Source organism: Grus americana, chromosome 8, assembly GCF_028858705.1.
Source record: "Grus americana isolate bGruAme1 chromosome 8, bGruAme1.mat, whole genome shotgun sequence".
In the NCBI taxonomy this organism is placed as follows: Eukaryota; Metazoa; Chordata; class Aves; order Gruiformes; family Gruidae; genus Grus; species Grus americana.
In genome coordinates, this window is record NC_072859.1 from 4,927,704 (window position 1) to 4,955,696 (window position 27,993).

The 27,993-nt window shown below is 38.6% G+C and overlaps 1 protein-coding gene across 13 annotated transcripts in view; it reads left to right on the forward strand.

Moving 5' to 3' along the window:
- Positions 1–27,993, forward strand: part of RABGAP1L (RAB GTPase activating protein 1 like) — a 247,988-nt gene that overhangs the window by 127,559 nt on the left and 92,436 nt on the right. For 10 of the 13 annotated variants that reach the window (XM_054834163.1, XM_054834162.1, XM_054834155.1 and 7 more), the window contains 4 exons: positions 9,400–9,513; positions 19,088–19,162; positions 22,674–22,799; positions 24,155–24,298. In XM_054834163.1, coding sequence (XP_054690138.1) covers positions 9,400–9,513; positions 19,088–19,162; positions 22,674–22,799; positions 24,155–24,298 — 459 coding nt within the window. Of the gene's footprint in view, positions 1–8,839; positions 8,857–9,399; positions 9,514–19,087; positions 19,163–22,673; positions 22,800–24,154; positions 24,299–27,993 lie in introns of those variants that run through there. The other 3 variants (XM_054834160.1, XM_054834161.1, XM_054834165.1) reach the window with 2 other exon arrangements.

The window sequence follows — 27,993 nt, forward strand, 5'->3', positions numbered from 1 at the left end:
ACGGCCCCACAGGTCCCAGGTACGTGGGAGCTCTATGGCGTGACCCTTCCGTTGTCATATGCAGCAGTTACACTGCTGTCTCCCAGCTGGGAAGAGAGGGACGTCAGGGCTGAATTAAGAAATCTCTGTGGCTTGAAAATGCTGGTTTTGCTCGAGAATGGGAGACGTGGTTAGAATGGGCTAGTTGACACACTAGATTCTAGCACCCTAGAGGTGACTGACTGGAATGCAGCTTTGCAGAAAAGGACCTGAAGGTCTGGAGGACACCATGCTGAACATGAGACAGCCTTGGGCCTTGCTGCGTAGAAGGCCAGTGGCATCATCCTCCTGCATTAGGAGGACGGTTGCCAGCAGGTTGAGGGAGGGGATCCTTCCCCTCTACTCAGCACTGGTGAGACCACGTCTGGATTACTGGGTCTAGTTCTGGGCTCCCCAGTATGAGAGACATGGACATACTGCAGAGGTCCAGCAAAGGGCCAGTGAGAAAGTGAAGGGACTGGAGCATCTTTCCTGTGGGGAAAGGCTGAGAGAGCTGGAGATCTTTAGCCTGGAGCAGAGAAGGCTCCGGGGGATCTTACCTATGTGTATAAATACCTGGTGGGAGGCTGTAAAGAAGACAGAGCCAGGCTTTTCTCAGTGGTGCTCAGTGACAAAAGCAGAGGCAATGGGCACACAGGAGGCTCCATCTGAACATAAGGAGAAACTTCTTTACTGTGAGCGTGACTGAGCACTGGCCCAGGTTGCCCAGGGAGGTTGCGGAGTCTTCACCCTTTGAGACATTCAAAAGCCATCTGTACATGGTCCTGGGCAACCAGCTCGAGGTAGCCCTGCTTGAGCAGGCAGGTTGGGCCAGATGACCTCCAGAGGTCCATTTCCACCTCAAACATTTGTGATTCTCTTCCTTCCAGTATTTGTCCTCATTAGTTCATCTGCAATTGTATTAAAGAGGCTCCTGTTAATAAGCTCAGATATTGACAACTCATTCTGAGCCTAGGCAGCACCTGCTTAAACCTACTGTTAGCTATATGTAGTGCTGTTAGGAGGAGAAAGTCCCTTTGTGCTGCATTCCCTCTCCTTGTAACTGGGAGAAGATTTGAGGAATGGGTTAAAGGAGACCTGTAGTCTCCCCATATCAGCATCTCTAAATTGCTTATGTCTACGATTCATCTTGCAGCAAATTTCAGAGCTGGACTCGCAGTCCGTGCCACCTGTAGTGGCAGTGGTTGCTCAGCAGAGACCTGGATGACTGCAGTTTTAGCAGCTGTCTTCAATGTCTCCTACACTCTGAAGGATCAGCAGTGAGGAAATGCACACCAAGTGTTGTCAAAATTGTTGATGAATAGAACTTTTTTTTCATAAATTTTCTTAAAAAACTTTTTTCATAAATTTTCTTAAAAAACCAGCAACAAAATAGAATAAAACTTTATGGGCAAAGATATATGAGGTTTATATAACTTTTTCTTTTAGTATGATGTTGTGCCACCTCCATAATTACTTCTATGTTAGGTATCAAAATGCTTGACACATTAATTGTGTATTTGTGGATATCATCACTCTAGATTTACAAATGAAGGACTTGATGATCAGAAATAATACGCGCTGTTCAGTATCTCCACAGGTGAGCTAGGTTCTGGCAGAGCCAGGAATGAAAACCACGGTCTTGTATTTCTGTCCTTTTCCATAAAGGTCTGGCTAGCCTTCCTCTTCTGCAATGCACTGTTTCCTGAGGCCGGAGTAAAGACTTTTACCATTTTGTCGAAAAGGATTTTGATCTTACATGCTCCCAAAGAGCCAGAGTCTTTGGTCTTGTAGTCTGATGTCAATGCTGAGTGATACAAAGGGTTGTCAAGTCAACAAACCCACCAGGTTTCAGATTTCTTATATAGATGATAGAGAAGATTACCCTATAATGGGCTTGTTGATCTTAATAGTTCTGGAAGATGAGTGTTTCAAGTAAGTACACACTCTCAAATAACAGAGTGCCTTCACAGTAAAGAAAATGTAAAGGTAGTGTTGTCATAGCAAGTATTAAAATGAAAGCATCCAGAATATCAAATGATTGCTTGGATTACGTAGCTGTTGTCAAGGAGCGGATCCGGGAGGTATCAGAGTTGGTGTTTTTTACTTATTGTAAACATTACAGCTGACCATAGGTCTTGCTGAAATGTTTCTGTCTGGACTATTGGAAGAATTCCATTGTTTAAGAAAATGAGGGACAGACGTTTCCTTTTTGAAGAAATAGTCTGCACACTTCGACAACTACAAGCTTAAGAAGCTTTTTAAAATCAATGCATTGGCAAATCTTTATCTGCATAGTCATTCGAGGCGTTTCCTCCTTGTTAAAAATCAGCATCACTGAACCAGGTAAACTTCCTTGATATTATGGCATTTTCTCTTTTTATTAACATTTTACCAGAAGCAAGCAGTGCAGATGCTAAAGGTTAGAGTGTAGTAGGAGGCCCTACGTAGCTATGAATTTTGTTCTAATTCTTTTTTAGTCACTCAGTTTGCAAAGGAAAAGGCAAGCAGCTCTGGAAAGCAACACTTCCTTTAAAATCTTAAATGGACCGGTTATATTGTTCATGTCATCTTTTGATTGCCAAAAGTAGGTTTAATTTCAGAATTTGTAAAAACATGTTGAAAGAAACATTGACTAGACAGACATCTACTTGGTCAGTGACACTGCAGGAAATCTTTTAAAACCTAGGGTTTTAGAAAAGTTTGCTTTTTAAAGATTTTTTTTTTAAAGTAGTAACCGTATTTTTCTTTTTTATGCTTGTAGTAAAGATCTTAAGACACTTGTTTAAAATTGAAGCAAGTTTTGTAGCATCATCAGTTAAGGTAGATAAACAGGAGTCAAGGATTCAAATGTGCTGCCTTTTATTTTCTGTAAACAGTTTCACATGTGTTTCCCACAGCCATCTGATATTGGTGCAGTTAGTATTATTTGTTTGAAGCAGGCCTTACCTTTCCAATTGCTTCTGGGAATTACCCAGTGAGTTGGTGGTAGAGTCAGAAATAGTTGAATTTCAAGTTACAGATTAATCACCAGAACATTTTTTCCAACCTTTACAAATGCAGTTGTGTCTCTACCAGAGGAGGCATAATCAGAAACCTAAGCTAAGAATTAGCAAACCAGAAGGAACTTGGACAAAATTAGCTTGCTACATGGATAAATCTGTGCATTACCTTTTTACTTGTCTGTTAATTAGATAGTGCCTATACACATTTCAGAGAAAAAAGGTGAAATTATGAGAAGTAGACTGGATAAGATGCCTTGGTCTAATATATCTTCACGTTCTCTGGAGACACCAACCTTCCTAAGGAATAGCTATTAAAAACAAGAACAAAATTAAGACAAAATTCAATGCTTAAAAAATTTTCTCCAACCTTTAAAAAAAGAATGCTGGATATCCTAGCTGCTAAAGATCATGTGACCCAAGTAAAGCCCCAAACATGATAAAATGGAAATTGCAATACTGTGATATCTACAAACAGATGTGCATGCCCCTTCATGCCAACGATACATCATACAGAAGAAAACCTAACCCACCAAAGCCCATCTGCTAGTGTACAGAGCACCTTATCTCTTGTGGGAGATCAGGGAGCTTTCCAGGTAAGTGTTTAGGAGTAACTCTTAATTCACAGCGTACCACGCCAATGGCAAATAATTGAGCCTGGTGCATTCAAAAGTTGATCCCTTGCCCAGTAGCACAAACAGCGTTTTTCTTTTGACAACATCTTTCGGTAAGGATAGGGCAGAGTAAGGAGAATAAATTATGCATCAGTAGCATACAAGGGAGGGGAGGGTGTACGGAATAGGAGGGGGAGAAGGAAAGCAAAACACAAAGATAGTAAAGGTCATGGGTATTTTTTGCTTTTCAGAACAAGAGAGTGTATGCAGAATTGATTGGTTTGCATCTGTTCTAGTTTTGCTGTGATTTTTTACAGAAAAATGTCATCTGGTGTGTTGCTGATTGATGGTTCAACCCCGTTAAGATCTGAGCTGTTTCTGCCTTACCTCTGCGGCTGATACAATCTCACTTTCTTTTTTATAGCTACATACAGAATAGTATTTACATAGGTATCTTTATTATTCTAGTACTACATTTTTCTTCTGTGCAGTCCTTAAGAATCTTGGAGTTGTCATTCTCTAGTCCAAGTCTCTACCTTGTTGAGTGTCTTATAGCTGAAAACTATCAGCGCCAGGTTCTGGGAGGGTTAAAAACCTCCTGCTGGGCAGTTGGTTGGTGTGTCCCCATCAGGTCTCCTCCTCCCAAGGGGTTTTAAGATTGACTTAAGTGTTGAAAGAAATACAGCCTTTCAAAATGAGCATCGTTCCCCATTTTGTTGGCACTCGTATGGATGATCATATAAATAATAGACGAGATCATGCCGAGCTAATGACCAATCCGATCCCAGTGGTACTGTATCTAAAAGGATTAGGGTCCCTGCCCACAAGCTTTTAACAATTAGAGAATTGGGTATTTAGAATTGATGGGTAATTTTATGTTCCTAGTCTAAAAAGGGGCATGTTGTAGATGCTTTTCTGAGCATCCTCTCATGGGAATTCCTCAAGATTTGCGGCATGAGCAGCTGCCCGCTGCCTTGTCAAACACAGCTTGAGAAGAATGGGAGATAATTTGATAAAAGAACATGTCTGCTTCCTTGGGCAGAGCTGTATTAGTAATCCAAAACACACTAATGAGAGAGGAGAACCTCTGACACTAAATTTAGATCCAGGCTTGACCTGCCAGAAGCCCAGGACTGCTCAGATTTAACTCTTGCTTTGGCCCCGTGTCCAATAGGACTTTTGTTTCTGCTGGTGGAAAGTGGGTTTGCCCAAGCAGCAATAAATACGGCTGATAGTGAGCCAGAATTTGCAAAGTTCAGTTGACCGGTGTATTTACTGAACTAACCTAAATATTATGTTCACTTTAAACTTCTTGATATGTAACTGTAAAAAAAAAACCAACTCTAAAGAATAATCCCCTTTTTTCTCAGTTTCTGTTTCTCTGTTAATTAGTACTCTTAGAATATTATATGCTCTCAGCTGAATAAAAGCTGATGATGATTGAAAGAAAATCTATTTTTAGAAAAGAGCTGAACTACAAGGTATATATTACAAAAATGCTACAGAAGAACTGAGCGTAAGCCAAACATCTTTTATTCAATATTTTTAAAAGGAACAGCTATTGATTATTTCCTCCCCTCCCCCCAGTACTGATTGGTAGGGAACCTGGGATATTCTCGGATCACACTTTCTACTTGGTGGGTTATAACAGGTATGGAAAATGATGAGAAGAGATGGGTGGATGATGTTGTGTGCATGTATGCTGGCACAACATGATGTCAGGTTCCACTGAAAGCATGAGTCTGGGAGGTCGTCATTGATAATGAGGGGCAAAGCTACATGCCAGCTCATTTCACACCCATACTGACTGACCTCATCTATTTTGGGTATTTTGTATTTGCTCTCTATGTGTGGTTGTGTTTTAGAAAAATTTTTATTCATATTCCCATGTGCTCATGTGTGGAAGTGTACAGGATGACAAAGTCAATATTTAAATTTACAGCTTTTCAGATTTATGAGGAATGAATTTACTGGGGGTGCCTCTAGCTCCTGCTATCAGCAGCTGGTGTGTTTCCATATCGTACGTCTCTGGCTAAACAAGGGATGAACACCTGCGGCACAGCCTGGGAGTTTTTACTTTCCATGCAACGTATAGAAAAATTCCAGTATCTAATCCTGAACAAGCATGACACACCAGATTTCTAGGGCATGGTAATTTTAGATGTTGAAAGCCCATTTTGATTTTTTTTTTTCTTTTCTTACTTTCCTTGATACTCTGGATTCTGGCTGTTTTGAACTAGTGAAGAGATGAAGCACGGGCAGGACAATTTGATGCAAAATCAGCTGTTTGAACCTCACCAGAGATGCAGACCTTTTAAATGGGTCCGGTCAGGTGAACTTGTACTGAGCCTCCAGCACATACAAATCATATTGTTTTCACATGTAAATGTATGTGATAAAACCAAACTTGAAGGAGTTTAAATAAGATTAGAGATAAACCTTTGGAAGTTAAGTAGTACAGTATGAAAATTGCTTACTCATATGCATAATGATATATTCTTGATAACACATAGCTCTGTGGTTTTGGGTTGTCTTCTTCCAGGATCTCTGCCTTGTTGTGTACAGAAGGAACAGTACTTATCTAACGAGCAGCTTTTTTGGGGGTTTGTTTTCTTCCCCCTTACTATTTTTTATTGGGTAACCCTGTGCCTTACTATATACCATTCAGATCAGAATTTGAGGATGAAGTTATTATTTTCCTCTTTGGCATTTCTGTAGGACTCATCACTACAGTATTTCAGTGCTTCAGATGTTAATTGATTTTCACAACACCCTACCGAGATGGGGAATTATTATTAACCAGGGAAACAGAGCACAAGGAGATTGAGGTCAGAAGTACTGCTCGGTTTGAATGCCAGGTTTGAGACACCTGTGACCCGGTTTATTTATTTTTTTCCTAGTATTCACATAAAACTCTTGAATTCCTTTAATTGCAACTGTAAGTCATTCCACATTTCTCCATATTGAGTCGATAGCACTAACACAGGCAGCTGTATAGTAAAGAAAACTCAGGTGAGCACTCGTGGAATTTTTCATGTGAGTGATGTGCCTGGTTTCACGTAAGAATTTTTGGGCAGAAGTGGGGAAAGGATCTGACTCTTTGAGATGTTAGCATTGAGATGTTAGGACTCAAGAGATTTTTCTTTCTTTATTGCGTTCTTCTGGCTCATACCATAGTTCTCCTCCAATTCTTGTGACAAAGGAAGCAAGGCTCTACCTACAGGAGTCTCTATGACTTCCTAACTGTAATTCATCACCGGAGTGGGTACACTCAGGACGACAAATCAATCTTTTGGGAGTGTCTGTGAAATGTTCTTAATTTAAAAAATAACTTCTGATGTACACGCCTAAAGATTGCCCTAGACTGCTTGATTTTGAGTGCGCCTATGTACCCTTAATTTTCTTTTAATGTTTATTTCATATAAACAGTTTTCTGATCTCTTCTGTATTTCTGTGTCAGTCTGCCTTCTGGCATCAAATGTCCATGTTCAGCAGCCTCTTAATAGTATACAACGGCAGCAATGTCAAGGAGTCGGTATCCCTACACAATTGCTTCACAGTTTTAAAGTTTAGCTCTTTTAAAAGTGAGACGACTCAAAGTAGAGAGCTTGTTCAGTAGCATGTCAGCTGTCATACAGTTGACACATGAAGATAATTCTTTTCCTCAGTAGAATATTGTTTCTCTGAGTTGGCAGCACAGAAATGATTATTAGAAGTGAGAACTCTGACTGCTGTGATAGCCATCTCACCTTAGCTTTTTTTTTTAATAATTTAACTAATCATGACTTTCAGAAGAATAAAAATCCTCTGAAAACTTAAATTAGGATAACTGTAAGGTCATCTGCTGCGGTACTCCTGAGAACAGCTCTATCGACAAGTTCTATGTGGAGAAAGTGGAAACTTAACCAAAATATTTGTGATATATTTTAAGAAGTAGTTTTACACTCATCTTCACTCTAACTCCTTGTTTCCCTTAGATCACGGGCTTACCATATTTCAGATGGATGTCGTCTTTTGAGAAGGAGTTAATTCTCCTCTCTTTCAGCTTAAATCTTCATTTAATTATTTTCCTCTAGTTTTTTAGAAGCATCTGTTAATAATCCTGAATGAAGACTCCGCTTCAGGCTTCTTTTAACTCAGTAAAAGTGAATTCGCATTTAGGCCTTCACACAAATATTTTTTGGTCCTGCCTTGGACACCTACATTGTCAACTTCCACGTGCTCAATTCTGTGTTGGCCACACAGTTCAGGACAAGACGGAAATAGAGGGAAGTCAAACACAATCTCCCTGCTTGACAGAAAAATGACGTTATGTACTGGATATGGTGGGCTCCCTGTAACTCTCTTTAAAATGTCTGGATCTTTTCAAATTTGTGCCAAAGAATTAACGTAACAGCTGCCCAAGGTGACATCTTCGTGTGTGTTGGTTATGGATGGGCCCAAAAGGAAACCGTAGTTGGGAATTCCTGTGGACTTCTGACATAGTCTCACCATAGAGGCTCTATGGGATTAGGAAAGCACCTAAATTTGGGAGATTACCTGGTTGCTGACTCCAGAAGGTGTAAAGAAGCTTTTTTTATGGTGAGTCCTGGATTACAAACTGCAATCTGAGGGTTTAGAAGCTCCTCTATAACAGAGATGTTTTGGTTTCGAGGTACAAGGATTAATTTTCAAAGTTGCAGGTGAGAATTCTGTTGGTTTTCCCTTTAGGATTAGAAAGGTAGTAGAGGAAAGCACCATTTGATATTTACCAACCTACAGGTACTGTCTCACACTGGCGGTAACTGGAACCTGAAGACAATTGATTAACTGTTGTAGTTCCAGCTCTGACATTTTGATACCACTTTCTTGTACACACAGTGGTATTTCTCCGGTCCGATTGCAATGATTTCCATCTTTTTATAGCAATGCAGTATCGTAAGCAATTGCCTCTCTATCTATGGAGCTAGGTATGTCTGGGGAACAACTCAGTTGCCTAAACGTGGGCATTTGGTGTCATTTTAGCTGTCTTTGGATGTGCAGATCCTGCACACGGAGCTTGCAGAGATGATGCATCACTTACAGCAGACTTGTATCCTTCTGCAGTAGCAGCTGCTCACAGGCAAGATTGTCCTCGGGCTTCTGAAATGGCATCTGACGCCAGTGTTTGGGCACCTGACCTCATCCCTAGGTGCTAGTCAGTGTAGAATTGTAACTGAATTGGAGGTGGTACCCGGGGAAAGGTATGGGATTTGTCTGAAAGTATAACATTTTCTGATACTTCTGGTTTTGTTCTTTTAAAGACCACTTAATGGTAAACTTTGAATATTTCTAAGTAATTGTTCTAATTTGCAGTTAACACTGGTTTTATGATAAGTTGATACGCATTTTAAACTAATACCTATGAGCTTGTAAGAGAAGACACAGTCTAAATTTCTTTTTTTTTCTTCTTTTTTTTTTACTCCCAGAAAAATACAGCAAGCATATGTTCTGTGGTAAAAATGCACCTACAATTAAATAACTAGTCATTTCCTGTGAGTTTTAAACTTGAACTGTAAGCCTGAAGGACAGAAAACATGCCACGTTGCTCTTGTTAAACTGTCAAATTATTACTGCATATGAGACTAGAGGATTTTCAGTTTCTTCTCAAAGCATTTTTAGAGGATGAGTCAGTAAAGCAGTTATCTAATGTATCCACGTTGACTGCACTAGAATTTTATATTCTGTTACGTTTAATTACACTGTTACCAGGCTAATACTTGGGGATTTTTCTCTCTTTTTTACAGGATTCTGCTCAAGAGAGTGTCATTACACGAGATATTCATCGTACATTTCCAGCACATGATTATTTCAAAGATACAGAAGGAGACGGTCAGGAATCTCTATACAAAATCTGTAAGGTACAGTCAGTACTCTGCATTTTAAAGCGTGTTCCATATTTTGCTATGACTGTATTTCGCCCTGTTAACCCTGTTCTGATCCAAGTCACTAATCAATAAGAATTTTAAAGCTTTATTTAGATTGCCTGTGGAGAGTGTAGTGTTTCTGCAGTACTGGATATCCTGAATTACTTTTTATAACCTTGCATTTTGTGTCTGCTGAGATGCGTACGAGAAGAGCGAGGCTCAAGCTAGCTTTACTAATGGGCAGTTTGATATCAGAGGTCCACTTCAGTAGAAGCGTGGTATAGTAGAACTTTTATTGCTCTGCTGGTAGAGAGGTTTGTGGAGGAACAGAAACTGCTGTGAGGTAAAGCAGGAATGTCTCTGGACAGTTGTCTAGAGAAAAGTTAGCTGACCTCTCCACAAACAATGTGTATATATAGCTTTTCATGCATAGCTCTCAGATCACCTCTGATCAAAGAAAAATCTCATTTTTTCCAATTTGCACCTGGAGAAGCTGAGGTACTAAATGAACAGGTATGTCCAGCTTCTACAGACAGACTTTTGTTGCTCAGGAGAGATCCAGAAGGTGAAATATTGCAGCTAGGTAGGGGTTCCCTGGCTGTCAGTTGCAGATTTTATTGTGTTTCTGGTAGGCAGTTTTTGGTTTATGTTTTTTTTCCTACATGTAGGATAAATGATTGCCTTAGACAAAGCCATTTCCACTTCCCTTCCTTTTCCTTGTTACTCTGTTTCCACCCCCAGCTGATTAATAGACAGAAGTGATGGAGTTGTCATAACAAGCAGAAAAGAGTATCCTGCCTTTGGGGTATAATGATACATATCCCTCTTCTCCAGATAAATTCTGTGGTGATACAGATTCCTATTCAATAATTTGGATGACTGTTAAATATAGCTGCTTAGGTTATATATATTGAAGGTCATTGTCATAAGTAATTCACATTAAAAAAAAAAGTAAAAAATAAAGAGCAGAGAGAACTTTGAACCAATTATATTGATTTCTCACTAATCTTGGAGGGCTGTAGATGGCTACAAGAAAACTGTTCCTGTGCCAATCTTGGAAAATAACTAGGACAATGCAGGTAATTGTGGGCTTGTCAGCTTGAGATCAGTTAAGTGAAAAATGATGGAATAGCATTCAACTTAGCAAGAATTAAAGGTGAGAAGTAATGAATGCCTATGAGTTTACTGAAAATAGATCTGGACAAGCTAATATGAAACCCCCCAAAATACAGGTTTCATTGGTGAAGGTAATTTTATCGAAATTCAGTAGATCCTGTAGTCTGCCATGCAAAAACTGTATAAATGCTGGACAAATTAGAACACGAGCAAGATACACATTAAAGGATTAAAAACTGGCTAGCTAGCAGGTTACCGAACATCAGCACTGAATAAATGTATTTCAGACAAGACGTCACAAAGATCACTTGTTCATTCGATGTACTCTGGTTAGTCACCTAAAAGAAAACAGAAAAATCATTTCTGATAAAGGTATCTTGATGACACAGAGAAAAAGGGAATGGTAAATAAGGAGGTGTTAAAGGATGTTTAGATAGTTGCATCTTGTGTAGGAATAGAATGACTGGAGTAACTCAGTAGTTTATAGCAGCTGCTTTTGATTACTGTGTCCAGAATTAAAGACGACTAGTTCTACATTGGAAAGAATCTGTAGAAGTTCCATGAGGATGATGAAAGAATTTGGGAACATATTTTGAAAAGAAAAACTCTTTTTCATGAATGAGTATCTCAGTCTATTTTGTTTAATAAAGCGAAGATGAAGGAATGGATCTGTCTGAACTAGAAGCGACTTAGAGGAATTATCTGTCTAGCAGGCAGCTCCACAGAGGCGGAGATCTCAGACCTTCCTGGGTTTTCTGTAGTAAAAGTGAAGAATTCTGCTCATGTTCCAAAGCTGGGAGCCTTCCCTGCTCTCAGGGCCTCTACTGCTCCTGCAGAGAAAGTTGCTGCAGACATTGGTCCTCTTTTCTTGAAGGATCTAGATCTGAGGCCTGTCAGCGTGTACGGCAGGTAGAGGCCTGCTTTCCCATGGCGCGCTCTGTATTTATCTACAGCTGAATGACCTCTGCCACTTTCTCTTGATATGAACACATTCTGCATAGCATCTTTGCAGTCAGCTTTTAATTTACAGCTTTGTCTCATCAGCAGTCTTTGTTGCTGTGCTATTTTTATGTGTTCTGTACCATTTGTGAATATTTTCAACAGCATCAGCCCTAGCAGAGCTTTCTGTAAGGTTCTGTGAGTGACCGCACCTTCATTCTTTGGCTGAGAACTGATAGTTTAGGCCTATCTTTTCCTTTCTACCCTTTAATCAATTATTTGAGGGCCTCCTGGAAGGACCTTCTTAGTTTCCTAAAAACCCTTTGGGAAGGGATCTTGTTGAAGGCTTTCTAAAGATCATAGTAGACTCCATTGACTGCCTCATTCTTTTACGCGCTTGTTGGTTCAAAGAAGGATTTGGGAGGCATTGCTTCCTGGTGGAACAACCATATCCAATCTTCAACACTGAGTTATTCATATGTTTACCGATTTTATTCTTGACAGTTTCTACCTACTCGCCAGTATGGAGATCAGACGCAACTGCTGTCATTCCATTAAAAAAAAAAAACAACGAATAATCTGTGTGTTAAAAGTAATATTGTAGTTGCTTTTAATGGAGGTGCTGTGCACTCATGCCCTTCTCGTAAGCAAGATATTCGAAGAAGGGATTATTGAATAAGACTAGGAAAGGTCTGTCCTCAAGTGGGAGGGTAAAAAGCTGAAGAGCATTTTCTTCATTCCCCACTGAAATGAGAGATGATCTGAGCTGTCAGATAAAAAGGAAAACCATTAAAAGCTCACTGCCTCATTTTAACGGGTCTGTCAGTTTTAGTTCCGTCTCTTAATCTCTTCTTCAGAACAGTAGGAAATCAGGAAAGATGGAAACTTTTCAGTTGCAGAACATTTATGTGACAAAGTATCTAAAAATAAACTTTAAGGCTGACAATGGTGATAAGAAATGAAAAGAGTTCCAGATTCTAGATTGGACATTTCACTTGAGGACATTGCATAAGCTAGATTTGCACAGAGCAAACATCCTTGGGAAAATAGTTCCGTTTCTTGCACGCTTTCTGTTTAAATGCTACGCGAATTCTAGCTCTATTTAAAGAGCTCATTCTCCGCGTTACAATGCATAACAGAATAGTACTCTCGACCTACTTCCATGCGTGCATATGTAGTTAACAGCTCGATGCTCCAGGGAATCAAAGCACTTGGCAGAAATAGTCCTCTCGACTCTTTGGAGTGTATGCAGTGCGGAATTTAACGTGAGATGTGTTATCTCTAATTTTCTGATTAAAGTAACCCCTATTTGACAACCGACCACTGTGACTTTAATACGAGGAAGGCAGTGCGGTGCAGGGGGATGAATCGGGTTAGCTAGGGGAGTGTTCTTACTGGGCAAACTGGAAAAACAGACGCAACGCTTCCCTGTTTTTCTGAAAATGGTCGAATTACTTCTCAGAGATTCAAAGTTGGTGTTAGTGTTTTCCAGTAAACAGAGACATTATGGAAAGATATGAATCATTTGTATCATGACATATTTTGTTACTAAATACTTATCTCCTTGGTTGATCAAATTTGTAGTGTTTTCCTAATCTCAGTCATACTTGCCTGAAGGTTTTTGTGCACAGGATTGATGTGATAGCTGGTTTACTGTGAAATGAAATGCTCTGGTTTAGTCATGGTTCCAATATCTGTCTGTTTGTTGGTACCCACATTAGCAGAGGGAATAATAAACTGTTTTTCTAGCAAAGCTAATACTGAATGGGCTCCAATATGTTTGTTTTGGGTTGTGGGTTGGGGTTTTTTTTTTCTTTTTTTTTGCTTTCTTTGCTGTATAATTGAAATGTGAAAATGTCTTTGATTTGCTCTTCTGTGACCAGTAGCTTCTGTAGCATGATAAGCTGCGAATGATGGATTGCTCTTTGGCTCATCCTTCAGCAGGGCAGAACTGCTGCTTAGTGCTGTCCTGTAAGCTGGTTCTCTAACATTCATCTTTCTTTTACATTTTCATTTCTATTTCATTGCAGCTACTTTTTTCAGAGGATCGCCTCTTCCCAGCGTGCACGGATTCTTCCACATTTTTCAATCCTTAGTATCCCCTCAGATTTACAAATGGGAAGCTTCAGTATTTGTCCACTTTGGTTTAATTATTTGTCAGGGAGCAGATCTCTTTCTTTCCTATAGGAGTCTATTTGCCAAGTTTCAAATAAACGTAGGAGCATAAACAGAATCAGTTAAGAATTATTTTTCATCTATTTTTAGTTGTTTATTTTCTTTGCTCCTGAGTTGAAGAGCAATTTTAGCAAATATTGTTGTCTTGTTTCATGCAAAGTATCTTTAATGTTATCTTGTCTTCGGCCATTTACATATTAATAAGGTTCCTTCTCTGTGCTCAGGAAGGAAGCAGTTCTTGCATGTGGGCTTTCTGCTGAGACTGGACTAGTGAAAAGGTCAGGATTGTGAATCTTGAATGCTGGAAAGGGAGTAAAGGCTTCAGTACGTTTGGAGGCCTGCCGGAATAAATGTGGAGATTTCTTCAGTCTCTCGGCCCTTACAGCTCTGGAGGAGGCTTATTGTATAACATACACGTGGCTCTCCCTGCTACTCAATAAATGAGTAACTAATTTCTAAAAATACAGTTTTCAGTTAACACAGAATTTCCTTGTATAATGTGATACATCCTAAATGCTGCAGTCATAGGAATATCGCTACTTTCAGACTGTTAGCCTTATAATAAATTGAGGTATGGAGTTTTAAATTATGCTGTCACTGAAATCATTCCGTGACCAAGCATGTCATAAAATACCTTGTTGTGTGAGAAGTCTCCATCAAAGCATGGATGTTTTCTTGAGGCAGTCTGGTTTTCAAACACCATAGAAGTCTTTTAACTCTACTAACACAAAATTCAGCACTGAGCTATGTCTGTATCAAACATTGGGTAGATTCCCTAGATCATTTCTATCATTTTGGTAGCGACACAAAGGTAATGAGAGCAAATCATGCTTGTAATTCTCCCACCAAAACCCTTGCGTTCAGTTCCTGTTACATTTTCCTTTTTCCTGGGACACAGATGCTGGATATCTTGTATGGCTGCTAACGAGCATTGTGCCAGCGTGCCTGTCACTTTTTCAGAGAAGTGAGTGTTTCCTGTGCCAGAAAACATTATTACTGACAAGAGAGATACCGTTATTGCAGACAGGAGACGGAGATCTGTAGAGCCTCTGCTCCTACCTTTCCCTCTGTATTGCCGTGAAGTGGGTGGGGGGTGAAAGCTCTGGAAACGTAAGACCTTTGTATGAGGCAGACACTGGAGAAATATTTTTCATGAGCTCTTTTTAGTTTCTTATGTCATTGGAATGTTTAGTTTCTTGTGTTACGATGATTTAGTTTAGTTTAGTTTCTTGAGTTACGATGGTAAAGGCAAACTGGTGACGCGATTGCAAGCTGGTATTTGCTAGTTAGTGGTTTGCATGTTGTTAAGTACATTTGAACCTTCAGCAAGTATAAGCATGCTTATGAGGGTGCAAAATGATGAAAAACATTTCATTCTGGAATTTGAGACGTAGTCTCTGCTCTTCCTTTTTTAAAAGTGCTGGGACTCATACGCAGTAGTTGCAGAAATCCCACATCTGAGGTTTTAAATTCAAATCAGCAACCTTTCCATTCACCTTCGAAATGCTGCTTGCTTACTTGCAATTTTCTGTCTACAGAAGATCCAGATTTTGGGAGATTTTCCTCCATTAATTATTTCAGAGAAGAATTTCTGTCTGTCTCTGGGTTCTTCAGCCACATTCCCGACATGCAGGTGGTTCTCTGTCATTGATTGTTTGAGGAGACTGCTGCTTCCAAAGGATTCACTTTCTAATGATGTCGTACTAATAACTGCATAGTAGTTCTTCTCTTCAGAAGACAGATAACTATTAAAAAGACATTTTAATTCTGCGACTGAGATCTTCATTTAGTTAAAATGAATGAAAGCAGGCTTCAAGTCACAATCTTCATCAAGTCCCGTTTATGAGACAGAGAATATTTAAAATCTCAGTTAACTGGAGTATTGTGATTGGAGATTCCCCAAGAGCTCAAGAAAATAATAACTTAAAAAGGCTGTAACATTGTCGCGGGTTGTCATGGGGAAAAATCCTCCTTCTCTTGAAATTACAAAGTTACAATGACTGCAATGGCAATAGGGAATTTGGGATTTTGCTTTGTTTTCGTATTTCATGTGGAAAGACAATGTTAATGCTCCTCAGTCCCTTAAAAGGATAACTCTTAAATAATTAATCTTAGATCTTTTGTTAATAATATGATATTATGGTGGTATCTGTAGGCAGCATCCTTATTTTTGAGGCTATTTTGGTTAATTACATCATACTTCAGCAATATCAAGTCCCATAGGTTACTTAAAACTAAAAAAATATAATTGGAAATGTAATATGCATAAAGCTTCAAAAATCTTTTTGCTTTAGGCAAATACGATGAAATCATGTAGATTTTTAGAGACTTTATAAAAAAATAAACCTTTGGTTGCCAGGATTATGATGCTTTGACTTAACAGCAGAATCTTTCTCGGTTTGATCTAGTTCTCATGCAGAACTGAAGTCAGTATCTATGTGTCTGATAACAGCTGCTTGTGGAGATCAGATTTTGGGGAAGGGCCTAGTGGAAAATAATTTCAAAAAGCAAGCAGATCAAACAGTTAATATATTTTTTTTTCATATTTGTTGGTTGCTTCAAAGATTTGTTAATGATTACATCCTTTTATTGGGGCCCTCAGGCATTTTTTCTCTTTTATATCCTATGTATATCTGTGTCCACTAATTAATCTGAATTAATTTTTTTAAAACCAAATTATCCAGTACTTATGGATTTGTTGTTCTGTGGATCACCTCTTTTTACAAATGTTTCAAATTTGTCAGCTATTCTTCTGATTTAATCAGACGATTAATAGTTTACTAGTTTCCTCCCCCCCAAGCTTTTTGGGTGAATACTGTCTGTTCTTAATACATTTTTAGTATTTTTATTCATTTTAATTTACCATCTCTTCTGATACTCAGTTGGAGACAGATCCTTCAACACATCCCCTGCTAGAAATGATTCCAGCAGGATGACAGCCCCTGCGATTCTTCTGTAATAAAACAGACACAAGGAAAGTTCATGTTTCTGCTATACTTTAAATACAACTTTTCTACCTTGATCATATATTTTCCAAGTAGAGGCCTGGACGTGTTTGAAACAGATTTATTCCTAGTTTCAATGTTTTTAGGAAGTTGATTGTGAGAACGTCTTTTTGTCTTCCTTCGTATTTTTATATTTAACATGCCGAGTGAAGATTTTTTTGCACCCTCCCCATTTTCCCTCTTTTGCCCTAATTTCAGCTTCTTTCACAATCTCAAAAGGAGTATCTTTTTCTTTCTCATAACCTTCTTTACTTTTTAACCTATGCCAGTTTTGGAGGCAGTTTGTTTGTTCCAATGTGTTGATTTCTCAATAGTTATTTTAAAACTTGCTTGGATTAATTTATTGCTATTTTCAGCAAATTATTAGCTATTGTGCTGATAATGCTTCTCACAACAGAGAACCCTCATGCATTGATAATTTGCTATTAGTTTTTCAGCCTGGATTTTTTTTTTTTTAAAGTAAAAGTATTGTTACATAGTATGAAGAAATCAGAAATCAAATTTGTATTTGTAATTCTGCACATCTGTTTCTAAGCGGAGCTGACCTTTCAAAAGCAGAAATAATACATCTTTTGGGAATGCTATAGAAATAAAATGTTAGGCATCCATAAACCGATAGATTTTGGGAGCAAATAGATAAAGACTCATGATGATGATGAACCAGTGGATGGTTCTAATTATTCATACGCAATATTAATTTAAGTAATTTCTGTTCATTCAGTACCTGAAGAGTAATTTTAAATTAACTTTTTCTAAGAGAGCATCCCTTTTTTCAAGTTCAAAATCTTTATAACTGATGGATATTTGTACATTTCTGGAGTTATTTTTTATATTTTAGTTTTGTGGCTAGAGCTGGTTTAAACTAGTAAGCAGATTGTAAAGGTTCATTACATTTTTTTTTTCAATAATTTATGTGACTAGCTTTGTACTTGCTTGACCACTGAAACTGAGCAATGGATTGGGATTGGGATTATTTCAGATTCTAGCTAATTCCATCAAGCATACTGCAAAAGAAAGGTAAGCAATATAGACAAAGAGCTGTAAGTCACAGTTCAGTTTTTCACAAAGCTACAAATGTATTAGGAAATGTATGGATGAGTTGTTTATAGTTGTTTATTGTTTGTAGTTGCTTAGTTTTTGCCCATCTGAGTGGAAAAGGAAAGGTCGCTTAAGGACTTTAAATATGTTTTGGCCTTCATTTCAACATTTCTGGCAGAAATTACTTGCAATTATGTTAATACCGTTGGCTGGAAGGGAGCCGCACCTATTTTGAGTCCCAATTCTTACCCTTTGAAGAGGCAGCGTAGCCACCTTTGGAACACTGCACGGCAGAGCCAGGTGGGTTTGGTGCCCCAGCACACCCGACATTGCTTATTCACAGCCTCTCTCTGCTTCCATTCAGTGGACCTGCAATCCTGATTTCAGTCAAAACTTTAAAAAAAGAAGATAAGCACGGTTTTCCAGCTCAGTATGTTCTCATCAGTAAACAGTCTTGGAGGTGGTGTGGGGGCAAAGCGGATTTTCTGATTCATGTGGCTTGTTCCTCCCCATAGCTCTGGCCTTGTGCCTCTTTCCCTGGCTGTAACCATCGTCCCTTGCTTATTCTCTCAGGGTATCTCTCTCTCCGATGTCAATCCTGCTGCTTCTTACACTTTCTCAAGTTTCCTCAACTTCTTAGCATCCTCTGCCATCTCTTTAAAACCAGTATCTGTCGTCTTGTCTCGGAACAGTATGGGGGAAGGAAAGGTTGGTTATTTTAGTTTTGTTTTGTTAAGAGGAAGAAAAAAGCGGTACATCAGTCATACCGTAGGAAAATGAGTCTTGTTCGTTCTTCAGCATAACAAGGACCTGGAAAAAAATGTTTCTGATGAAATTTTCAGGCTAGAGTAGTTCTCAGTGGTTTTCTAACCAGCAGCCTCAGGTCTTACACTTTCACGATATCAGAACTTGTTTTTCCAAAACCAAACAAGCATTCTCCCTACAACACAAACTGACCTGTTTTGTTGTATCTTACTTGTTATATCATTAAAGTTATATCATTACTGACCTCAGCAGAATTATCCTTGATTTAGGTGAAGGCAAATTGCATCCAACTCTTTTCATGCTGTCCAGAAAATAAAAATTTACGAATACGTCATCTATGGAAGATTGAGGCTGACCTGTGGATGCTGTCTTAAATGCCCTGAAAGCCTATGCAAGAATGGTTGCAGCTTCACTCACTTTATTAGTTTAGCCTGCACAGTATTACGTATTCTGAATAGCTCATTGATGATAACACATTTTGATACTGCCAGCGCGCATTTTAAATATATGTTGATTTTGATTTTTTCTAGGCATATTCTGTCTACGATGAAGACATTGGCTATTGCCAGGGACAGTCTTTCCTTGCAGCTGTGCTTCTACTTCATGTGAGTTAATTGCAAAATGAAAGCTTTGCTATTTGAAACCAAAGCAGCTTTACCATCAGTAGTACTGTAACATGCTATTTGACAGATATTTACTGTTGTTTATTTGCCTGTATTCATTTTCCTCTTGTTGCTTTTTGGCAAATAGTGACTAATGGCTTCTATCTTTATGAATGTAGATTTCATTTATCTAGGAGAAATCCATTAAATTGTCAAGTACTGCTGTGTGTTAAAACCTGAAACTCATTTGTTTCATATTAATATTTTCTTTTCATTTAGTTGTCGCGTAGGTGAACTCCCTTTGTGTTTATGGGGAATTTCACTTTGGGAGATATTCTCAAAGTAGCTAACCAGAGCAAGCAGTCTCATTAATTTTCAGGGAGACTTTTTCTCCTAGGGACATTTTCTATTATCTTTTGAGTGAAAGCTGAATTTTAACCTTGGTATTTTAGCCTGTGATCAAAAAATGTACAAACTTTGATCTGTTGCTTCCTATATACATGTGTGTGTATGCATAGAGATAGATAAATATACAATTTTTCTATTTGCAAGATGCTTTAACTTTGATGTATCGGTGGAAAAGCAGCAGATTCAAGTAGCGTGGATATTGTAAAGCATATCCGAATAAACCACCCAAAACAGCTCTTACTCGAGCTCTTACCTGCTTTTTCTGTCAGGCTTTAATTAATGAATTATTAATCATGGTTGAAATAAATTTCAGATTGTGGGTTTGAGTCAGCTGTCAGTGGTATATATGTTACACATACACTTCCTAAGGCAACTACAACTCAAATGCAGATTAATTTAAGTTGTAATTCCTAGTGAGATCTATGACTCCTTGAAGACTTAAGGAGCATGATACACAGTGACGGTGTTACAGAGAAGCTTTAGATTCTTTAAGGATAAACCTGAAATCAGTCACATTATTGCAATCCCACAGATACTGCAAATTAGCTTGTCTAACAGTTATTTTGCAATTAACTTTTTACCCAAAGAAGGATTTTTAAGTTCCACTGGAAGAATAAGCCATTCTCAATACCGGAGTTGTTTGGAAATGAGTGGGTGTCACATTCTTAACATTTGACTAATCCTTCAGCTCCTCTCACTTAGCTGTACGTTGTCGTTCCTACAGAGAGTCACCTCTCTTTCTAGTGTTTCTGGAGTTAGAAGAAATTGCCCTGTACACAGGGAATGCTAAATGACAATTACACTCATTTTAATATGCCCTTTATAACATTTGCTTTCATAATAGGATATTAAACTGAAATAATCAGAGAAAGGGGGGAAGGGAAGCGGTCTCAATGAGTTCATGTAAGTTGGGAGCTTCCCAGGATGTCCTCAAGCTCTTGTTTTTCTCAGATTTTCACACCAATCCGTATGCTGTGAATGCTTGTAAGACCCTCTCTAACTCTTCTATCTTTGCATGGATTTCTAGACCCCTTCCTTTCCCTTTTTTCTGGGACAGGGTATCCTCTCTCTTCAGTGTAGATATCTTTCAGGGATGGTTGGGTAGCCTGAACCTCCATCCTGGCTTTTTTGCGATTTTGCGGCTTTGATGACATTCCCATCAAAGGTGAGCAGGTAACTTCTAATCACAGGGGGAACACTGTTGCCAACTCTAATTGTTTTACGCTAAGTCTCACAGTATTTGATTTCTTGTTCTTATTGTCTACCTTTCAGCAGCATTGCTGTGATAAAAACTAAAATTTAATTTTAAAAAAAAGGTACATTTCTGGCCTTTGTAATTCCAAAGAAAAGATAATAAGGGGCAAACACCTAAATGCTAAAGATCAGAATGGAACTGCCAAAAATTTGTTTTACTTAAATAAAAAATGAAAACTTGATTTATGATTTTCAATTCTTGGGGTTGGTAATAATGGAGAACCTCCAATGCACTGAGGGCGAGGGCTTGGTGGCCTCTGCCTGTAAACAACTTTGGCCTTGGTACTCACCTCTCTTCCCTCTCTCTCTCTCGGGGGAGGAATGATTGTCGATGCATGTGTGTCTGATTGAGCATGCAAGGTAGGTGGGCTTGTGCATGAGCATCTGTCATTTTATTAGAAATAATTGTTGCCTTACCCCCCCCCCCCCAAAAAAAAAAAAGTTTGCATTCATCTTATTATAGAGCAGATTCAAGGCTTTTGGTCAGGATAAAACTATTTCTTCCCTTTACTTTGTCTGCAGCTTTTATCTGCTGTCAGTGGGGACCATTCCATCCAGAAAAAATTGTGATAAAGAGCTTTGAGATTCCTAAGAGCTTGTCCTAGGCGACTCTAGCCTGGGCAGGTAGCTTAGCAGCTGATCCGGCAGTTCTTTATGCTAACTAGTTACTTTCATATCTGCTGGCTGAAAATGAAAATGAAAGTGTCTGCCCATGGCCCTGGAGACAGGCCGTAATCATAGGCTGAACCATAAAAGATGAAACCCTGGAGGTAAATATCAAGAGACTAAAATTCTCTTTGAAGAAAATACTGAGCTTTTATCTATGGCTGATATTTGATAAGGGGTTGGCAAGAGGCCGAACGAGTGAATATACTAAAAGGTCAAGAATTGTCATTCTTGATACTCAATAATTGTTTTCATTTCTTGCAATCTGGTACCTGCAAAAGAAAAGTTGTTTTTAAATGTGATTTGGGGTCTGCACTGACTCTGCTTGTGCTTATCTTATTATCGTGTTACCTGAAGGCATGGGGGAAGTGGAGGAGACATCTTATCAGTGGAGGTTTGAGGATACAGGGCTTCCCACAGATTTGACGTTCAGCAGGCTCAAGCCAACTTGAGAGTGGCTCACATGGCGTGTCATTTTGTACTGCCTTCTGAAACTGTGTGGGATGAGAAACTTTGGTCAGAATGAAACAGAGATTATGGAGATAGGGCTTCTGAAAAAGTCATCATGATAATAGATGGGATCAGCCCTCCTGAGCTCGCAAGTAGGTTCTGAAGGCAAAAGTTACTACCTTATTCTTCATGGGAAACCTGACTTTGTTTGATGTCTACTTTGGATGAAAGTAGATAAGCATTATTCTCACTAAGGGTTGGTTATAGCTTAGTTCTCCTGAATTTCTTCCTTTTAACCAAGTCGGTCTCAGTAGAAATCACTATCATGAGTTGTTGTCTTTTTCTTTTCTTTGTTTCTTTCTTTCTTTCTTTTTTTTTTTAAAGTTGTTGTTCTATAGCTGAGGGTTGTGTACTGGTTGTTCTCATATCTATTTGGCAGAAAAAATACTGATGACAGCTGTGCTGCTGTAGGGATGTATACTTACATGAACCTATGATATGATCCCGCATTTTCTGCAAAGGTGTTACAGCGCCAAATCGAGGTGCTCATCAAGGAGAGTAGTCCCCTCAAGATTTTAGCTGCTTAATTCTACATTGAGTGCTTTGCTGAAAATTTTAATATATCCCTGGTTCTGAATTCATCATGCATAAGGTATATAAGTGTGTGTGTTTGTGTGAGGAATTTCCAGCCTCAGCTCACTTTTTTAAAATTATGTTTGTGTATTTTTCCAAACAGATGCCAGAGGAGCAGGCATTCTGTGTATTTGTGAAAATAATGTATGACTATGGCTTGAGGGACCTCTACAGAAATAACTTTGAAGATCTCCATTGCAAATTTTTCCAGCTGGAGAAGTTAATGCAGGTGGGGCCAGGCTAACAAATTCTTCTGCTTTCATAAATGGAAATACTGGCATGAAGAAGAGATTATGCTTTGCTTCCGTAAGCTACTGGACAATAAACCCTCTCTCCTTTTAGAGGTGGGGTAAAACCAAAGCAGGGAAGTTTAATATCTGGATTCAAACAGCTTGAGTCAGATTTGTTTCTAATTTCTTTTGTCTCTCATATACCAGTCTTGCTGCTAATCTTTGTATCCAAGCAGAGTAGGTATCTGGGTTTTTTTGGTCTCTCTGTTTGCTTACTCTCTCTCTCCCCTATTCCATGATGTTGCTCAGAAAGAATGTCGCTCTTCTATTAAGGCCAAAATATCTTTTGGACTGCCACCATCAGTGTCCTACTTTCTATGAATTATGTTGATGGTTGAGAGGTCAGACAAATCAGGACATCCTGATGCTTATGAAATACAAATTAAGTGTAGGTCATTTTGTAGATTTTACAGTTTTCAATACGTTGCTCTTTTTTCAGATGGGATTATTTCAGTGTCAGAGCAATTTAACGTAAATAAATGGCTGCAATTTTTAAACATTGTTGTTCTGACTAATAAGGAGTTACTAACAGACTATTAAGCTTTGACCTGCATTTCTATTAGCATAGTGAGTCAGTTACCATAGATGACCCTATATACGTCTCTGAGATATATCAAAACCAAACAAAACGGACCACAGTTAATTTAATGATCTTTTTTTCAGATGTCAAATTGTGCATATTTCCTACTTGAGTAGAATTGCATACTAATGAATTTGATACTTAATTTCAGCATGTAGTCTTCTCAATATTTACATATGTTAACCAAGATTTTTACTTTATTAACTGCATATCATCAGCGTACAGTAGGATTATCAGTGCTCATTTTGTGTTGCTTATATATGCTCCTAGGTAGAGAAATTGTCTGCTGGAGTTGTGTGCTTTCTTGCTTTCAGGCTCTGCAAGGTGATCTCCTTGTTCTGGTATCCATTGGTTTTTATAGCAGAAGCATTTATAGCAAGACACAGCAAAAGAATAATTTAAAAATCTACACTATTCATGACCTAGATTTCACAACCGCTCTGCCTTTCTACTGTTGAAGATTTTGTAATTTCTCAGTATAATCTCAGTACATTATTTGATACTGTGATAGAATCCACCGTGGATATCTTACTAAAAACTGTAACCATGGGCACTGAAATTTATGAAGAAACATATTTCCATTGCTCAAAAGAAGCCAGGATTTCATTTTGTCATGTTTTTCAGTGTTTAGCAACGTGGTATTTACTGGCAGTGTAGATGATGAACTCGGCTTAATGAGTAATACTGAAGCATTTATTTTTTCCTTCACTCTAGGAGCAGTTACCCGACTTGTATGGCCATTTCTCGGACCTCAATTTGGAAGCTCATATGTATGCATCCCAGTGGTTCCTCACTCTTTTTACTGCCAAGTTTCCGCTCTGCATGGTCTTCCACATCATCGACTTGCTACTTTGTGAGGTAACAAAACCTTGAATCGGAAAGCCCTTCCTCCGCTCCACAATTGTTTCTTCCTTTTCTGTTTCGTTTTGTTGGAGTCAGTTACTGTTTAATTTCAAAATGCGAGTAACTAAATTATGTACAAACCACAGTTGTACTGATGAGAAGACATTCCTTGAAACGCTGGTTCGGTTTTAAAGTTAGAATTGTGGATTGTGCCTCATTCTTTGCTAAAGGACCTAATTAGGAATATCTGATGCACACATCTGTTCTTCATTTAATTTGTTAAATAATTTATTCAAAGTTAGGAATTCTAATTTCTTGAGGATACCTAGTAGTAAAAGCCTAGCAGGCTTTTAGAGGGAAAGCTCTCCAAATGGTCTGATTCAGAGTGCCCAAAGACAGTAAGGGTATTGCGTGTTGCTTTGATGGCCCGATATTGAACAAACAGTGAAAACTGCCAAACAGCACAGCTGAATGAAGCTCCTTCCTTTTGGTTTTTTACCCTACTATTCCAACTGAGGAATGCATTACTCCAGATACAAATGGTATGTTTCTGTATTGTAGCTCTATCTGCACTTCCTTTAAAAAACCAGATAGAATAGGTTGATGGTCCGGAATGTTTATTTTAGTACAATCCTAGTACTTGCTTTTGTCGCTGGGAAGTCAGGGCAAGCATGGAATTAAACCTGGTTTTGAACCTGCCACTGCTTTCCTCTGATTTAAATGGGTCACAAATAAGAAAAAAATATAAATAAGTAAAACAATTGAGAATTTGAAATGCAAAGAGCTTCATGAGTATGAAACGCTGTCGACTCTGGTTCATTCTGTTAATTTTTATTGTGAAGTATTTTACTTGTGAATTTTCAGGCTTGCTGCACATGCCTCGATAGTATTTATTATTAAACAAATAGTGTCCACCACACATAACACAATATTTTTTTCCTTAAGAGTATTGCTTCTTCTGCATATTGGTGCTCAGTTATCAGAAAGAGGTAGGTTAATACAGCCAGGTATCCAAGTGAGTGGGAAAGGTAGTAATGGTGAAGTGATTTCACATTTCCATGTAAATAGCTGAGCTCTCTTTCTTTTGCAATGTCTTTGTTATTTTAAGTAGCAAACAGAAAGAGCAGAAAGGTTGCTAGTTTTTCTGTTCTCTGTCCTCTTCTTTGGTTGTGCAGCAGATGAACACAATCCCTTGTTCACTCTTGAACTGTTAGTGCGTTAATTTTCAGAATGAGCTTCTGGTGTGGATTTGATAATTCTCTGTCCGTTCAGCTTATTACTTCGGAGCTTGATGTAGAGCTGACCATTTTAAGAGATCATTTGCCAAGAAGTACAGAACATCATTTCATAGTGGTGATCATTGTGATAGCAGCATAGTTACATCCTGTCAGAAGCTCCCGTGCTTTTTATTTTATTAAGCTTGATGATAAAATATGCTGAAGAAGTCTTTTAGTCATGGTTAATATAGATTTAATATTTAGAATGAAAAAGAAACAACTCTTAAAACATTTGCGTTCATCTCACGTCTGGCAGTGTTTATCTCAGCATGTCTGAAGGAATTACTCTGAGAAAGAAGGTGAAAGACTGCGAGGAGAAAGAGAGAGTGCAACACTTGGGTCTGCTGGAGAAAGGGAAACTTGTTAGTTAGCATTTGTGGAGGGTAATCACATAAAGCTAAAGGAGCCTCTTTTGCAACAGCCAAAAATAATCCAGAAATGGTAAGAAAATTGATTGCAAGTGAGAAGATACATACAGACATCTTGAGAAACAGTGGGGCAGTGTGTAGACAACATACTGAGGCAATGGTGTAGACTATCAGAAAACTGCTCCTAAGATTCATGAGTCAACCAGTCTGAAGTGACAGGCACTTCTGTGAATTTGTGGGAGGAGCGTAGATTAAAAACATATTCAAATAAAAATCTAGTTGGCCCTCATCACAGAAGGAAAATAAAATCTGGAGGCGTACGGCCATAGACGAAGAAGAAAACCATTGCTTAAAGGAGGACTGAAATCAGATGGTGAAGCTCTCTGTCCACTCAGCCTCCAGAAGGAGTAACGGAGCAGTCAAAAAATCATTTTTGGCTGCATTAAATTGGTCTTTACTTTATCTCTGAACAAACAGCATGCCTGTAATTCCAGCAACTGGAAGGAGAAAAAACAGTTGCAGCTGTTAACAGTGGAACAGATTCTTCTGCAAAAGAAAAAAATTCTGAAAAATCAAGAAGCCTTTGAAGTGAACTGTCTTGTGTTTTTAAAAACAAGCTTCCAGCCTTCTCATTAATTTGTCATAGATACAGACGAATTTTAAATAGCCTTCAACTTCCTTCCTGACTGTGCTTTCTCCACATCCCTGTCCTGTCTGTCGTTGACAAAATGCTTACATCCTATGCAAGTCTTTTATGAAAGAAAAATATCAGGGGGTAAAAACCATTGCTGAATGGGTGCTGCCAGCTAGTCATTCCACGGGAACTTCTCTGGTCCCCGTGAAAATAATTGAATTATGGATGAACAATTTGTGTCAACCAAGAGTTTTTGGATGGGATTTGTCTTTTTAGTTCTGGACTGTGGCTGGAAGAGTGAAATTCGTCCTTTTATAGCTCTTCTTTAATTCTCAATCCAGAGAGGGAAAAATACCTGTTGGAAATGTTTCGCAGCTAGCCAGGGATGCCCCCTTTCCTTCCCTTGTGTGCATGGTGCAGCAGTAGCACTCTGGTATGGCAGGAGCATACCCAGGGATGTGGAAGCCTATGAAAATTTAGTTAAATTTACAGTGGGAATTAAGTTTTATTGAGAAATTTTAAAAATCCCATCAAAGCCTGCACTATTACAGCTGAGGTCTTTTCATCATTCTCACATTAAATACAACTTGATAGAAAAAACAATTTTATTTACATTTATGATTTTGGGACTTGCTGTGACTTCTGAGTGATTGAGTTCTTTTATCCTGTTGTCTTCCCCTGACCTTTTTTTATTTTTAAGCTGTCTTCAGGCTGTTGAGGATGTGATTCAACGCCCAAATTACCCAAATTTCCAGTGGCCTTAGAATATTGCTTCAATAACTGTAGGAGAGAATCTGACACCCATCCTCACCTAGAAAGGAAATGTTTTTGAATTCTTTGTATTTCCTATGACAGAAGCTTGAAGAAGATTTCGGGCTTGCAGGCAGGTATTCCACAGTGCCGTGGTACATATTATGAGTCTTAATACTTCGACTGCCTGTAATAAAACCAGAAACCTCACAAGTTTTCATGTGATTACAGCAAACTGCGTGTTTTTGAGCCTGGCTACGTAGATAAATTTTAACATGTCGACATCAGCTGAAAATCTTTCTACAGCATTCCTTTTAGCTGCCTGTTTCATCTGCTTCATTTGTCTCCTCTCCTGTTGCTATTTCTGTTTGCATTGAAGAACAACTTTGTTGATGAAATTCAGAGCCGTATTTGGACTTGTCAGTCTTATCTATCAATATGACATTATGTTATTGAACGCTTCATGAGCCTGCTCTGGTTTGCTGTCTCTTTTTGTTCCATTTTGAATTATTTATTTAAAGTCATGCTCCGAAATAACGGCTCACCTAGGTAAAGCGCGTGCCACTTAGAGCTGTCCCCAGTGTAACAGCTGCGCACTTGCATTATGCTATAGAATATCAAAGACTTGACATTGAACTTCATTATGCATTTTAAAATTTACCATTTACGATAAAAATACGT